General features: G+C 46.7%; 1 protein-coding gene across 1 annotated transcript in view; it reads left to right on the forward strand.

Annotated features, from left to right (window-relative positions):
* FLT1 (fms related receptor tyrosine kinase 1) overlaps positions 1-14,732 on the forward strand; it is a 198,930-nt gene that overhangs the window by 151,434 nt on the left and 32,764 nt on the right. The window contains exons 16-18 of the mRNA XM_065901622.1: positions 2,310-2,416; positions 7,433-7,565; positions 13,843-13,947. Of these exons, the coding sequence (XP_065757694.1) occupies positions 2,310-2,416; positions 7,433-7,565; positions 13,843-13,947 (345 nt within the window). The remainder of the gene's footprint in view (positions 1-2,309; positions 2,417-7,432; positions 7,566-13,842; positions 13,948-14,732) is intronic.

Consider the following 14,732-nt stretch of genomic DNA (forward strand, 5'->3'; position numbering starts at 1 on the left):
AAGGATAGGGAAGCCTGGCATGCTGCAGTCCATAGCATCGCAAAGAGTCAGACATGACCGAGTAACTGAACAACAGGAGGGAATCTGTGATTTGGCAAGATCTCGTGGGCTCGAGCAGAGGAGAGACTGGGGGCTCAAGGCTAGGAAGCTGCTGCGGTCATTCAGGGGGACTGCAGGGGCCTTGACTTAGGTGGTGATCCTGCGGTAGGACAGGAGGAGAGGATTTCATGAGCCATGGAAGCAGAATAAACAGGAACTGGGGGTGGGCTGAAAAGAGAGGAAATGCCAGAGTCCCCTCCGGATGAGAAGGCACACCGTGGCGGGGACCGTGGCCCATAGGGACTGTTCGTACATGGTGGCTGAATGGAGAAGAGGAAAGAGGCTCCAGTTTTTAGCCTGTGTATTTGCTCCTGTTCTGGGCAGAGAAGCTGCACTGGCTCCAGCTGCCTGCAGCACTGAGTTGAGACCACAGGGATGCTCAGAATTCTTGTCCCACCTCTTGCCCCACCTCCATCAGAGCCCTGCCATTTCCCAATTCTGGGTCATCACTCACACCTTCCCTCTGCCTATAGTGCCTTCCCTTGCCTTCACCCCTGCAGGTCAAGATCCATTTCAAGTGTTACGTCTCTCTCAGCCTCCAAACTCTCTGCACCTCATTTCTTTCCATTTGCCTTAAGCCTCCTGGTTGGGTTGTAAGTGAGCTCCTGGTAGCGACAGCTTTCCCTGAGTTGCCTACCCGTCTCCTTGCCTGGAGTCGGATTTAATACGTCTTCACTGAATTAAAACAAAGAGCCCAGGGACTTCCCTGGTGGTCCGGTGGTCAGACTCTGTGCTCAAAAAGTGCAAGGGCCCCTGGTTCGATCCCTGGTCAGGGAACAAGATCCCACATACCACAAGGAAGATCAAAAGTCCCGGATGCTACAACTAAAACCCGGCACAGTCAAATAAATAAGTTAAACCAAGAGTCCCCGCCCCCAGGTGAAGCCCTTATCCATGAAATGGGGATATTCTTGCCCCCTGCTTCATAGGCAGGTGTGAGGACTTGATGCATAGTAAGTGCTCAATAGAAAATACCATCATCCACATCACCATTTCTTGGGGGTGGGGGGAGCGCGGTGCAGGGCAGGAGATGCCATGGAACACAGCATGCAGGATTTTAGTTCCCCAACCAGGGATCGAACCACTGGTCCACCAGGAAATTGCCTCACCATTTCCAAAGGGAGTAAGTTTCACTTGATCTTGGCCTCACTTGATACTAAGTCTCTGTCTCCCTTTAATGGGCTTCCTTCATAGCTCAGTTGGTAAAGAATCCGCCTGCAATGCAGGAGACCCAGGTTCGGTTCCTGGGTTGGGAAGATCCCCTGGAGAAGGAAATGGAAATCCACTCCAGTATTCTTGCCTGGAAAATCCCATGGACCGAGGAGCCTGGTGGGCTACAGTCCATGGGGTCCTAAGAGTTGGACACGACTTAGTGGCTACACCACCACCAAGGAAGGTCAAGGACAAGGGCATCCCTCTAGAGCTCCCAGGACACTGTCCCCTGCATCGAGAAGCAGGGAACCTCGGTCCTGGCTCACTGGGGCATTCCTTTAAATCCCAAGGAGGATCCTTTCTGGAAGCTTCTCTTGGACACATTGGGTCTTTTCTTTCTGGTCATGGAGAAACAGTACTCAGCTTTCATCTCCAATTCTGAGGAACAAGGTGATGGGGAAGAATCAGCTCCAGCAGGTCCCTTGGCTCAGCTCCACCTGAGGAGGAGCCTCGGACGTGAGCGCCCCAGACATGAGTGGTCCGACCCAGAGGGTTGGCCTGTCTGTTCCAAGAGGAGTGAGTGGGTGATTGTGACAGTCCTGGAGCTTTATTTTTATTTTTAAAGTCTACTTTGAAGAACTTTGTGATTCCCCAAGGAGACTTTTTATGTCTTTTTTTTTCTTTTTCTTTAGAATTTCCTCTCAAACCCATTAGGGAGATTTCACATCATCCAGATTTAGCACTTTAATGAGGTCTTGTTCCTGCCTTAATTTTTTTTCCCATTTTTAATTTCTCCTCTGATTTTTAACTCACTATTTCTGGAGTTGTTGGCAAACTCCACAGCAACATTTCTGGAAAGTCTTTTCATTTCCATTCGAGTTTATGACGATAATAGCATGAACCCTGCCTGACCCAGAAGGTGAGAGGCTCTGTGCTGGGAGCTGATTGCGTTCGCCGTGATGGAGCACTTGGGGGCCACTGACCTTTCTCTGTCAAGTCACAGACCCAGGGGTTGTGAGCTGCTGTTTAGCGCCCTCTTGGTGTTTTTATCTCTCCAGGGACCTCGGACAAGTCTAACCTGGAGCTCATCACTCTGACGTGCACCTGTGTGGCTGCAACCCTCTTCTGGCTCCTGTTAACACTTTTTATCCGAAAACTGAAAAGGGTAAGAATATTTCAGATGAAATTCTATGTTCCTTTCGGCAAAAATCTGCCACAAGGCCCAGTGGCACTGCTGGTATAGTGACATCATGCTAGATTTCCCCAAAAAATGCCTGCTCCCCCAAATGCCTGATGTCCAGAGCAGACACTGAACAGGTGAACATGGCAGATGAATCATTAAACTGTCTCTCAGGACTTCCCTGTTTATCCAGTAGTTAAGACTCCACGCTTCCACTGCAGGGGGCAAGGGTTCCATCCCTGGTCAGGGAACGAAGATCCCGTATGCCTGATGGCCAGAAAAGAAAAGAAAATCCAGCAAACGAACATCTCACCCTAAGGTGGGGTATTCAAAAAAAAAAAAAAAAAAGCTAGAACAATGAACAGATGACTATGTCCCACACACAGAAGGAACATCTTCCGTGTAAAATGAAGTCTTTAAATTCCTCACCAGATCTGAGAAATATTCATTTTCTTAATCTCACTCTCTTCTAAGAGACAAAAAGGAAAAGGCAAAATAAAGACCCACCTCTGTCTTATCTCTGTCTGCTGTCCCATACTCTGAGCCCCATGATAAAATTAAGTTCTTCAGCGTGTGAGGCTCAGGTTGGAATTCAAGGCATCCGATTCCTATCATTAGGCCTGTTAGCACAGCTTGTGTTTCTCCGAAGTTTACTGGGGGGCGGTGGGGGGGGGCCAGCACTCATTCGTTCATTCATGCCTTAAATATTCCCCAGGTGCCCGCTCAGGGCAGAAGCCAGGCCCTGCGTAGGGCTGTCTGGTGACAGCGCAGAGAGGCTGCTGTGTGTAGTCTGGGGAGAGACTGACTGTAGCACAGGCAGACGTCAAGCGTGACCAGAGTCAGCCGACTGCATAGCATGTAAGGGAGGGGGAGTCTGCAGGCAGAGGCGATGCGGTGAGGACAGAACCGGGGCAGAGGTGGGGCCGATGGACGAGGGGAGGCCGGAGAGGAGAGGCTGTCAGGCAGGCCCTGTAGCCCGCGGGAAGCAATTTCCTCCGTGTTTTAGAAGAGGAAGCCTTGGCCAGGTGGGCCGGGGGTGGGGTTAAGCAAAGATAGGTGATTGTGAGTGTGAGAGACCTGTGTCTGGAAAGACGATTTCAGACTGTATGAGGAGAAAGGACCAGAGTGGACAAGAATGAATGGAGAAGAACCCAGTGAATAGAAGAATGCAGTCCAAGTCAGAAATGACGGCCGCTTGGCCCAAAGGATTAGACTTGAAGAGTTATTTAGGAGGTAAAATCAACAGGACTTGTAAAGTACCAAGGAGAGACCTCCTCAATTTCTAGAGCTGTATTAGTCCTTATTAACATGCAAGTCTTTTTTTTTTTAAGAATGATTATTTTTATTTAAATTTTTTAATTTATAGAGACTAGTTTTGGTTGCTGTTAAAAGATAATACATTAAAATGTAATATATAGAAGAAAAATATATCAAAAAACAGTTATCTTTAAGTAGCTTTGAATTAGAAAATCATTGCGTAACATAATAAGCTCCTCATCTCTTATGCTTTAATTATTTTTTAAAAATCACTTTAAATTACTTTCACCATTTTATGAGCTGAGTGTTTGTGGCACATTTGGGGAGCTCTTTATGTCATATCTCAGTCCTTTAAAAAACACAAAGATATAAATATATTATTATTCCCATTTTAAGGAGAGGGAAACTGAGGCTCAGAGAGGTAAAATAACCTGTCTAGAGTCATTCAGCTAGTTAGAGTTGCAGCTGAGTTTTGAACTCAGGTTGTGTGACCTTAGACTCGCTGTTTGAAACCAGGAAGGTATACTTTCCAGTGTTGGTATGTCGACTGGCGGCCCTCCTGCACGGTGAATAAATAACCTGAGGCTTTTGCTGTGTGGAGCGGCTGGCTTTAAGACAGGACAAGGAAAGCCACTGCTTTCGAAGGAAGCAAAAGTTAAACAACGGGATTTGGAAAGGGGAGGTACATCATATAGGAAAACACATCTAACAAAAGCGGAACCTGCCAAATCTGCAAGGGCGGTACAAAGACTGCAGAGTTCAAAGGAGGAGCGGGCAGAGAAACTTCAGAGAGAGCTCCGTTTAGAGACAGACTTTGAAGGTTGCGGCTGGAAGGAAAGCAGTAGAAAAACAGCCCACCCTCACTCTGGCCCACTCTCCAGGTTAGGGAAAATGTCTGGGTACTTTGCATATTGGAGCTTAGTGGAAATAACACTGGAAAGGCACCCTGGGACTCAGTCGAAGAGGTCCCCTGTATGTCTAAAAAGTTAGAAAATTTGAATGTCAATGAGAAAGGATGAAGGCAAGAAATGACCATCTCAATGACAGAATATCTATAGGATTTGAGAAGTAATTGGTTTGGGAAGGCAAAGAGGAACAAGGCATCAAAAACATATCTCCAGCTGATTTCTCTAACCGCTGTGTAAATTCCTCACTGATAAGGACTGTATTTTCTCTTTTCATCCTCACCCTGTACAGGCCAACTAAAGCTAATATTTATTCATGCTTACTATACACCAGGCCTCTCGAACAGCTTTTCATAGGCTATTTTGCATGATATTCATAGCAACTCTATGAGATAAGTACCACTACTGACACTAGGAAACTAGAAAACTAGGCTTAATAAAGTTAAGCAACTTGCCCAAGGTAATATGTAGGTTCTGATTCAAACCCAGGCCTCCACATCTGGGCTCTGAAGCACCTGACCAAGCAATTTCCATGCCTAGCACCCAGTGGGTGCTCCGTGTTTTTGTCAGTTGAAAGAATAAGCATTGGTCAACCAAGATTCTGCCATCAGGCTCGTCTCAAAGCCCTTCCTGAAGGTCTGTTGGGTATCTCCTCTCATCCGCCTTGAGACAAACCATAGGATCAGGTGCCACGTGGGCAGACTGTCTTCCATGGCCTGCTCCCCTGGCTCGGTCACTACCCCTGCCCACCTCTCTCAGCTCCCACAGGACCCAAGCTGTCCCTGACTGGGCTGCAGCTCTTCCTGGGCTCTTGGAAAACTGGAGATCGTGTCTCATGGCCTTGGCTATCACGCACGCTGAGAGCTGGAGTCATGATGCTCCTCCCTCCATGCCACTCATGAGCACCCAGCACCCTGGTGTGGGAAAGAACACCCCTGTCCAGCCCTGCAGCCTCGTACAAGTGTCTTTAAGTGCGCCACCCCACCCCGAGTCTACCATGCTGGCAAACGCAGCTCATGACAAACTTGCTCCCTATCTGTATCCATTTTCCACTCTTTGTGGAGGCCAGGCAATCTTCCTGCCCTGAGCTATCTGTCACACATTTCAGTGATAATTTTTGTGAGAAAGAGGCAGATTGCGAGTGATGGATGAGGTGAGCTGTGACAGTCCAGGACGGGGTGAGTCAGGGCCAAAGAATGTGGGCGGGTGTAAAGTCGAATGGATGGGGAGGTTTGTCTTCTCTGCTCAACTCTGATCCTGTTTAGGGAAATGCACTGAAAGGAAGGGCTCTAAACTCATTTAAATGAAGTGTAAGTAACTTCTGGACAAGAGTTATCAAAACCCAGCCTCTATGGGCAAGCATACTTCTTTTCTGTCCTGCTTATAGAAATGCAGTCAATTCTACAATTAATTAATATGAACAGGGTATATTACCCATGAATGTGAACCTAACACACTAAATGTAAATCCGTTTACATGTGATCTGAGATAAAGGGTATGTTCTGGGCTTCATTTGCATCACCAAGATAAAACAATCACTAGAAGACAGGTGCCACCTTATTTATCTGACATCTTCTTACACCAGCGGCCAAAAGAACTTGGAATATAGCTGTGTGTAAGTCTCACCCCTTTGCCTTTGAAATAATCAACTTCTATTTTTTTTTAATTTTGTTTATAGCAAATATTTACTATTTCTTAACTTTGATTTCTCACTGAAGACAAATCTTTTTTCTTTTTGTACATTTTTCCTTTTTCTTTTCATCTTTTCCCTATCTGTGAGTCACAGCTATGTATACTAAATACATAAACTTGCAATGTGCTGAATAACCTTGGATTTTACATGAATTTTAATGTAAATACTCAAACAGTTCAGATGAATCCAGTCCATCTGAATAGGGACTCACAAAATTTTGGTCACCAGGAAACTTGTGGCGCTTACTTGCTGGTGGATTCCTTTATTCTTTCAGAAGGGCTGACTGTTTGGTGTTTAAATTCTGAGCTCAGAACCCTTTTTCTGTAATTCCTCCAGGTAAATCTTATTCTAATCTCACCCTAGCTTTTTCAGGTTGCTACAGCAACCAAGGGGCCTTCTGGGTGTCTTTAACCACTTCATATGAAATGCACTTCTTCACTGTCCCAGGGATCCTGGGTTTACTTGGCCACTTTAGCCCTTCTTACAGATGCAGAAAAGCCACAACCCACTGCTGACCCATCTACCACGCGTATTCCTGAAGAATGACCATGGAAAGTTATTTATAGTCATTGTTTGGAATGATTTTATTAAAATACTTTGCATTTTTTCAGAGAAGATTATTATGTGATCACTGCTTGGTGGTGGTTAGTTGCTAAGTCCTGTCCGATGACCCCACAGACTGTAGCCCACCAGGCTCCTCTCTTCATGAAATTTCCCAGGCGAGAATACTGGAGTGGGCTGCTCTTCCCTTCTCCAGGGGATCTTCCCCACCGAGGGACCAACCCACATCTCCTGAACTGACAGGTGGATTTTCTACCACTGAGCCACCAAGGAGTTTTTGATAACTGTTTAAGAAAAAACATTAAGGTCACTGCCAGAATCTGAGGGCATTTGGTCCAAGACAGGACAGTGAAGAGGGTACCAGAGAAACACGTTGTAAAATGAGTAAGGAGTGGCTTGATGGAAATTTCATGCTCGCCTGTGATGCATCTATGTGCATGCAGAGGGCTCATCCTGCTACTGACCATGTGGTTTCAACCCAACGAACCAAAATAGGAGCTGATGATGCCAAGTATTATTTTGCATTACATTTCTGGGTTTAAGTTGTTCCCTGGTTGGTGACTCTGAGATCTCTTTATTCCTTAGTCATCTTCTGAGATTAAAGCTGACTACCTGTCAATTATCATGGATCCAGATGAAGTTCCCCTGGATGAGCAGTGCGATCGGCTCCCTTATGATGCCAGCAAGTGGGAGTTTGCCCGGGAGAGACTTAAACTGGGTAATGTATTTGTTCCCTGGATTCCTAAACCTGCACCAAGCACCCACTGCCCACAAAACACAGTGCTCTGAGGGAAGCAGAAGTAACTAGATGCAGGGTTTTACCCTCTAGTTGCTCAAAAACCAGCAAGGGAGATGGACATGGAAATAAAGAATTCTCTGGAATGGTGAGACAGCAGGTCAAGGGGACAAGGCAGCACCTGTCCCTTCTTTTAACAGTCTTCAGGCATCTTCACCAGCAGCTGACACCCATCTCAGTGGTAGGGATGCAAAGATGCTTGAGTCCATCCCCTCGAAGGGAGAAGGACACGGACGTGAGAGCAGATAAAGTGAAGGGGAAGGGAGCAATTAATTTCAGCTGCGTCTTGTAGGCACTGTTAAATAACAAAACTTCTGTGGATGAGAAAGTGGTGAATGTGTGCCCCAGTGTTCATCGCAGCACTATTTACAATAGCCAAGACATGGAAGCAACGTAGAAGTCCATCGTCGGATGAATGGAGAAAGAAGTTGTGGTGCATACGTACAATGGAATATTACTGAGCCATTAAAAGGAATGAATGAGTCAGTTCTAGTGAGGTGGATGAACCAAGAGCCTGTTACACAGAGTGAAGTAGGTCAAAGAGAGAAAAACAAGTATCGTATATGCTAAGTCACTTCAGTTGTGTCCAACTCTTTGCAACCCTGTGGACTGTAGCCCTCTAGGCTCCTCTGTCCATGAGATTCTCCAAGCAAGAATTTTGGAGTGGGTTGCCATGTCCTCCTCCAGGGGATCTTCCTCACCCAGGATTGAAAGCACGTCTCTTACATCTCCTGTATTGGCAGGTGGGTTCTTTACCCCTTGCACTGCCTGGGAAGCCCCGATCCCATGGGCTTTAGTCTGCCAGGCTCCTCTGTCCATGGGCTTTCCCAGGCAAGAATACTGGAGTGGGAAGCCATTCCCTTCTCCAGGGGATCTTCCCAACCCAGGATGGAACCCGTGTCTCCTGCATTGAGGGCAGATTCTTTACCATCCGAGTCAGGGAAACCCAAATATCATGTATGAACACATATATATGGAATCTAGAAGGATGGTACGTATGAACCTCTTTACAGGGCAGCAGTGGAGCTGCAGACAGAGAACAGACTTGTGGACCCTGCAGGGAAAGGAAGGGGTGGGGCAAACTGAGAGCAGCTGGAAATCCATATATTACCATGTATGGAACAGCCAGCCAGTGGGAACTTCCCGCAGGACGCAGGGAGCTCAACCTCGTGCCCTGTGACAACCGAGAGGAGCGGGATGCAGTCGGGGCTTGGAGGGAGATTCAAGAAGGAGGGGACACGGGTACATCTATGGCTGCTTCTTGTTGATGTATGGCAGAAGCCAACACAACATTGTAAAGTGATTATTCTCCAATTAAAAATAAATAAAATTTTTTTAAAAAATTAGGAAGTGGTGACCTGGAACACAATTCAGAATGGGGAGGTGCAGGGAAACTGGGTATTTGGTGAAAGAGCTGGTGCTTGGCACAACTGCGGATCAAAAGGCCCCACCGCACAAATCTATAAGTTACATACTTTGAATTTCCCTGGGTGCCTGAAATGGCCAACACAGAGAAGAAAACCCTTCTCTTTCATGTTTATGCTCCACTGACAGAAAGGGAAGATTGTTGTTTCCTAGGTAACAGGGATGCTGTCAATACCAGGTAACGTGCTTTCCCTCCATTTCAGACCCCAAGTCCCTCCAGCTCAGAGGTCACAATGCACGTTACTCTTCAGTCTAGGAGCTACAGAACAACAGGAGCCTCCAAGTCTCCTGTCCAGATACTCAGACAGTGGCTTCTGAAAGTTTTCCGCTCCCCACTGTGTGCCAGAATCATTAGTATTTGGAACTAGGGAGAGAGATCACGGAGCCAGTGGCGCTTGTTACTTGGTGCAGAGCACTTGTTATAAATGCAGCTGCAAAGCCTCCCCTCCCCCACATGCAGACTGTATGGGGGGAGGGGGAGGGCACAGAGGGATTTTCTTCTCGTTCTCTTGGGCTTGATTCCACCTTTATTTCTCCCTATATGAGAAAGAAGACTTGGCCCCAAGAATATGTTCTGTTTGGCTTGGGGGAGAAAATTGGAAATCAGTTTAAAAAAAAATCAGCAAAAAAAAAAAAGCTGGAAAGACAGACAAAAGCCAACAATGGCTGCTGATGGGGACAGTGGGGGGATCAACTAAATTGAGAGTAGTTCAGGGCAGGTGGTACATCAGATGAGTTCCTTCTGTAAGTCTAAATTACATGGCAGCCAGCCCAGACCCCCTGCCCCCGGTGACCTTGGCAGGAACATGCGATAATTTTCCCAGAACTGTAAGCCATTCTCAGGCCACACTGCTTTCCAGAGGTATTAGTCACAAGCAAGCACGCTTCTTCTGTACAGGGTGCAAGAGCTTTCTGTCCCATTCCTTCATTCCTTGGCCTAGGACCACTATGATCCTTGGTGGCCCATCAAAGGAGACTGTGAACCAGAATTCCTCCCAGGGCTCTGTGGGTTTAGATAAGCCCATTTCAGAAGATGCTCCTTGCTAAAGATCTTATAGTTCTCTTCCCTCCCAGAGTCACCAGATGCAAAGATCCAGCTGATATGCAAGCGAGTATCTCTGATGGGTGAGAGTAAGTGTGTCAAACAGACCAGCTCGGCTTTTCGGTGCCGAGCATGGCTCCAAGGGCCAGAGGAAGCCTCATCCCACTTCTATGGGAGCAGAGAGGCCCAAGATGTGTCTGTTTCTTAAGCCAAGTAGATGACAGAGAGCAATCTGAAGTCGCCTCTGACAAGTGAAAGTAACCAAAATGATGTCTGGATGGATGAAGAGGAAAAGTTGGTTTGACATGAGAGTGATAATGAGTTACAAATATAGAGAAACACACAGACCAAACGGCTTCTGATTTCAGCTGCGTCTTCCCTCTGGGTTATGACCCGCAGCCCTGGTGAGAGAAGCTGGAATTGATAGCATCTGAGAGACAGACAGGGCTGGGGCTTGGGTCCAGAGTGTTGCTACCATTGAAATTCCTGGAATCCAGAACTAAAGAAACTTGTTTTGATAGTGATTCCTCACCAAACCTGGGAGAAAATTCAGCTCCTATGTATTTATCACAGAAGTTGAGATGATGTCAAATAGGGGATCTTCCCATTGGAAGATAAAGTCAGAATTACCTACCATGGGAAAGTGCACAGGATATATGAAATCTGGTGAATGGCTCGAGCCTGGGCTGCTTCTGCCTCCTGGAAGACCAGTCCAGATGCCAAGAAGGGCTCAGCTCCAGGCTGCCCTCCTCTCCTCCAACCATCCCCCATGTCCAGGGACCCTAACCAGTCCCTCTCAGAGGAGATGCCAATAGTATTCCATGCCGTAACAATGACCCAGAACTTTTTCAAGCTAGCTAATGGCATTCAGGTAGCACCAAGGAGAATTTTAAGGGAAAAGAAGGACCAAGCGAGATCAAGTCCAGCGTGGCAGGGCTCCCCTGACACTGGAATTGTGGGTCCGCCAGAGGACTGCGATGTATCAGACAATTAAAGAGCCTGTAAGAGCTTCAGGCTGTTTTACGAGGCAACAGTCAGCTTCCAAGAGAATAAATGAAAAATCTGAAGGAAGTCAAGTGAGAACGAGCCCGTTCTCATAGGTCAAGACAAAGTCCTCAACCCGACAGGGCACTTTCCCATTGGAAGATGGGAAGTGTTTTGTGCTGACAAAGAAGGGAATGCGTGGGGGCTGGAGGTGTGGGGATGAAAAGGATGCTGCCTGCCCCAGACAAGCAGGAGTCTGCAGACAGGTACCCAAGACAAAGATGCTCGTTACCTGTCTCAGGCTCAGGACCCTTTTCACAGGAGACAAAAGATGGTGATGTAGAAGAAAAGGGGTTCGTTTTTTACCCTACAAAAGCAAGGAATAAACCGCTAATCCGGACACACCAATTTTTACAAATCTGGGGAAGGCATCTGCTAGCGTGCTTCCCGTATCCAATTTCAGGGTCCACCTGACACTCTTGTATGTAAAAGAGAAACCCTGTTTTCTTGGACACTTTGATCTGAAGAAGGAAGCAGAGACTGTATCCCCACCCATGAGCGTGCCTTGGGAGAAGGATCTCTGTCAGCACGACAGTTGCCCCTCTGACCTGGAGAGGTGTGTCATCTCACCAGTGTCCCCGTGAGACCCAGGCAGGGAGACGCCTCTGATGACACTAGTGACCGAGCTCTTGCCACATCCTTACTGGATGCTGGGGGGGTGGGCAGTGGAAGATGCTAAGTTGAGGCAGGTGAGGACACTTTGTTACTGAGGAGTTGTGCATGCAAGTATAAAGGTTCCGGTAGGATGAGGACAAGGAGAGCTTCATTACAAACTTTCCAGGAATCTTAACAAACAAACTGTGTCCTTTGGGGAGGGAGGGAGGGTGTAAGGAAAGTTAGCTCACTGAAAACACATTATCAGAACAGCCCAAGAAAGAGGTGGGGCCAAAGGTGCTGTGTTAAATTAACACTGACTAGCAGAAGAAGGAAATGGCAACCCACTCCAATACTCTTGCCTGGAAAATTCCATGGACTGAGGAGCCTGGTAGGCTACAGTCCATGGGGTCACAAAGAGTTGGACACGACTGAGCGACTTCACTTCACTTCACTTCACCAGAAACATTACTTTGCCAACAAAGGTCCATCTAGTCAAGGCTATGGTTTTTCCAGTGGTCATGTATGGATGTGAAAGTTTGACTACAAAGAAGGCTAAGCACAGAAGAATTAATGCTTTTGAGCTGTGGTGTTGGAGAAGACTCTTGAGAGTCCCTTGAACTGCAAGGAGATCTAACCAGTCCATCCTAAAGGAAATCAGTCCTGAATATCCTGAAGGACTGATGTTGAAGCTGAAACTACAATACTTTGGCCACCTGACTCATTTGAAAAGATACTGATGCTGGGAAAGATTGAGGGCAGGAGGAGAAGGGGATAACAGAGGATGAGATGGTTGGATGGCACCACTGACTCGATGGATATGAGTTTGAGTAAACTCCAGGAGTTGGTGATGGACAGGAAGGCCTGATATGCTGCATTCCATGGGGTAGCAAAGAGTTGAACACGACTGAGCGACTGAAGTGAACTGAACTGAACCAGGATTTAATTTTCATCAGAAGCATTTTGTTGGCTCCCTCTACTCCACAGCTCTGCCCCCAAAGAACCAACAAAAGGTGACTTCTTTGGCTCACTCTTTCTTCTGCCATATCATGATTGAGGTGTACTGGTTTCCTACTGGACAGGTTGGAGTCAGCTACCTGTGTCCTGGAGATGCAGAAGGAAGCACTGATAGAAAAAGGGGGGAGGTGCCTTCCTCATGGAGCACTGTTCAGCTGTGCATCCCACAGGCCCCTCTGATTAACTTAGGACTGTAAGAGACTTGGTTTGAGCATCTCACAAACTCCCAAATGCACCTCTTCCTTCTGTACTAGCGCACAGGGGCCCTGATGCCCCATGCACCAGGTTTCAGGAAGATTCAGGCATGGTCCTTGCCCCTTGAGTCAAGTGGTCTCATTCAAGGGTGAGGGAAACAAACAAATGTGCTAGCAGTCATCGGAACATAGCGTACTGCTGGGGAACCATGAATGAAACCTCACACTTTGCACTTGGCAATCACCTCTCTGTGGTTGAAACAAATTGCTACATGGGGTTGAGGGGCCCATGTTTTGAACCACAAAGATTTGTAATCATCATGTAAAGACACGTTAGAAATATGGAGGATATTCTGCCTGGCAAGGAAGTCTGAGAAATGACTTCAGTGATTTTTGGCAGCTCTGAAGCATCACTATAGCCAATAGCGGTAACCACCCTTGTCAGTTTGTTCCCTTTGCTGAAACACAGGTCAGAAGAAATAAGCTTAAGTGGCAAGAAAAGGGGTTTAGTTTAAACATAGGGGAATTTTTGTGGTGATGATGTTATCAGACAAAGAAAAAAAAAACAACTGCAGATTCGGTAGCCTCTCCCCCTGGAGAAGGACTTTGTAAAAGAAAACGGGCCATACAGCTGCCCCCAATGTCCTCGAAGGTCCTAGCCTCACTGTACAGGGCAAGGGCCACATGGAAGCACAGTAAAGAGTTGGAAGGAAGATACCCCATAAATGTGTCCCTAACTCATTTGGGGTCCGTTCATTGAAGATCCCCTTCAAAGCTGCATGCCACACATACACACATAGGGAAAAGGCCCTTTCTTCCTGCAAAAGACTTAAACTGATTCTGCTGACTTGGCAAACAAACCAACGTCTTCTTTCCATTGTAGGCAAGTCACTGGGAAGAGGGGCTTTCGGAAAAGTGGTGCAAGCATCGGCATTCGGCATCAAGAAATCACCCACCTGCCGGACTGTGGCTGTAAAGATGCTGAAAGGTATGGATGCTCTAATTGGGCTTTCAACTTCCCCATTACGTTCCCTATGTGTTGGTACTAGTGGAATGTGGCCTAGCAACAGACAGAGGCTGTGTCTGCTCTGGCCACATAACTTTCTTCTGCTGGAAAACCCTTGACCTCTGGAGCTTTCCATGAGGCCACCAAGAGCTCAAAATAAACCTTGTAAGTGAAACAGTCCAGCAGTATCCATGGGAAAATTATTTCTGTCAAAGATGTTTCTTCTACCACGTCTCAGACTCTCCTAGACTACCAGGGACCTAAGCTCACAGTAACCACAGGTATGAATTTTTGGAGTGGTCCCTATGACATTACAATGGAAACTTGGCTGTATGTCTAAATCTCAAAGGCTCAGCTGGGGCTTGAGCTCACTGTAAAGACAATGAAGCTAGAACAATTGAGTTGATCAGAATGTCAAGCTATTTTATAGCATCAAGTCCTGCCCATAAAACATTTCCTCTTTAGAGATTTAAAAGCAAATAAACAAATTATCTTTCTATGTTGACAATACTATCACTCTGTGAAGCACTGGGAGGTGGGTCAAATGACAAAGTGATTTACGACCACCACCCTAAGATAGAGTGAAAATGAAAACCACTGAAAATCTCATAAACCAAACATCTCCAAGACACACAGCTCCCCACTGCAGGGGTCACCAACCTCCAGAAAGGTTGGTGATCGTCTGATGATCTGAGGTGGAGCTGATGTAGTCATAATACAAATAAAGTGCATAATAAATGTGATGCACATGAATCATCCTGAAACCA

This window comes from Muntiacus reevesi, chromosome 11 (genome assembly GCF_963930625.1).
Source record: "Muntiacus reevesi chromosome 11, mMunRee1.1, whole genome shotgun sequence".
NCBI classification, from domain to species: domain Eukaryota; kingdom Metazoa; phylum Chordata; class Mammalia; order Artiodactyla; family Cervidae; genus Muntiacus; species Muntiacus reevesi.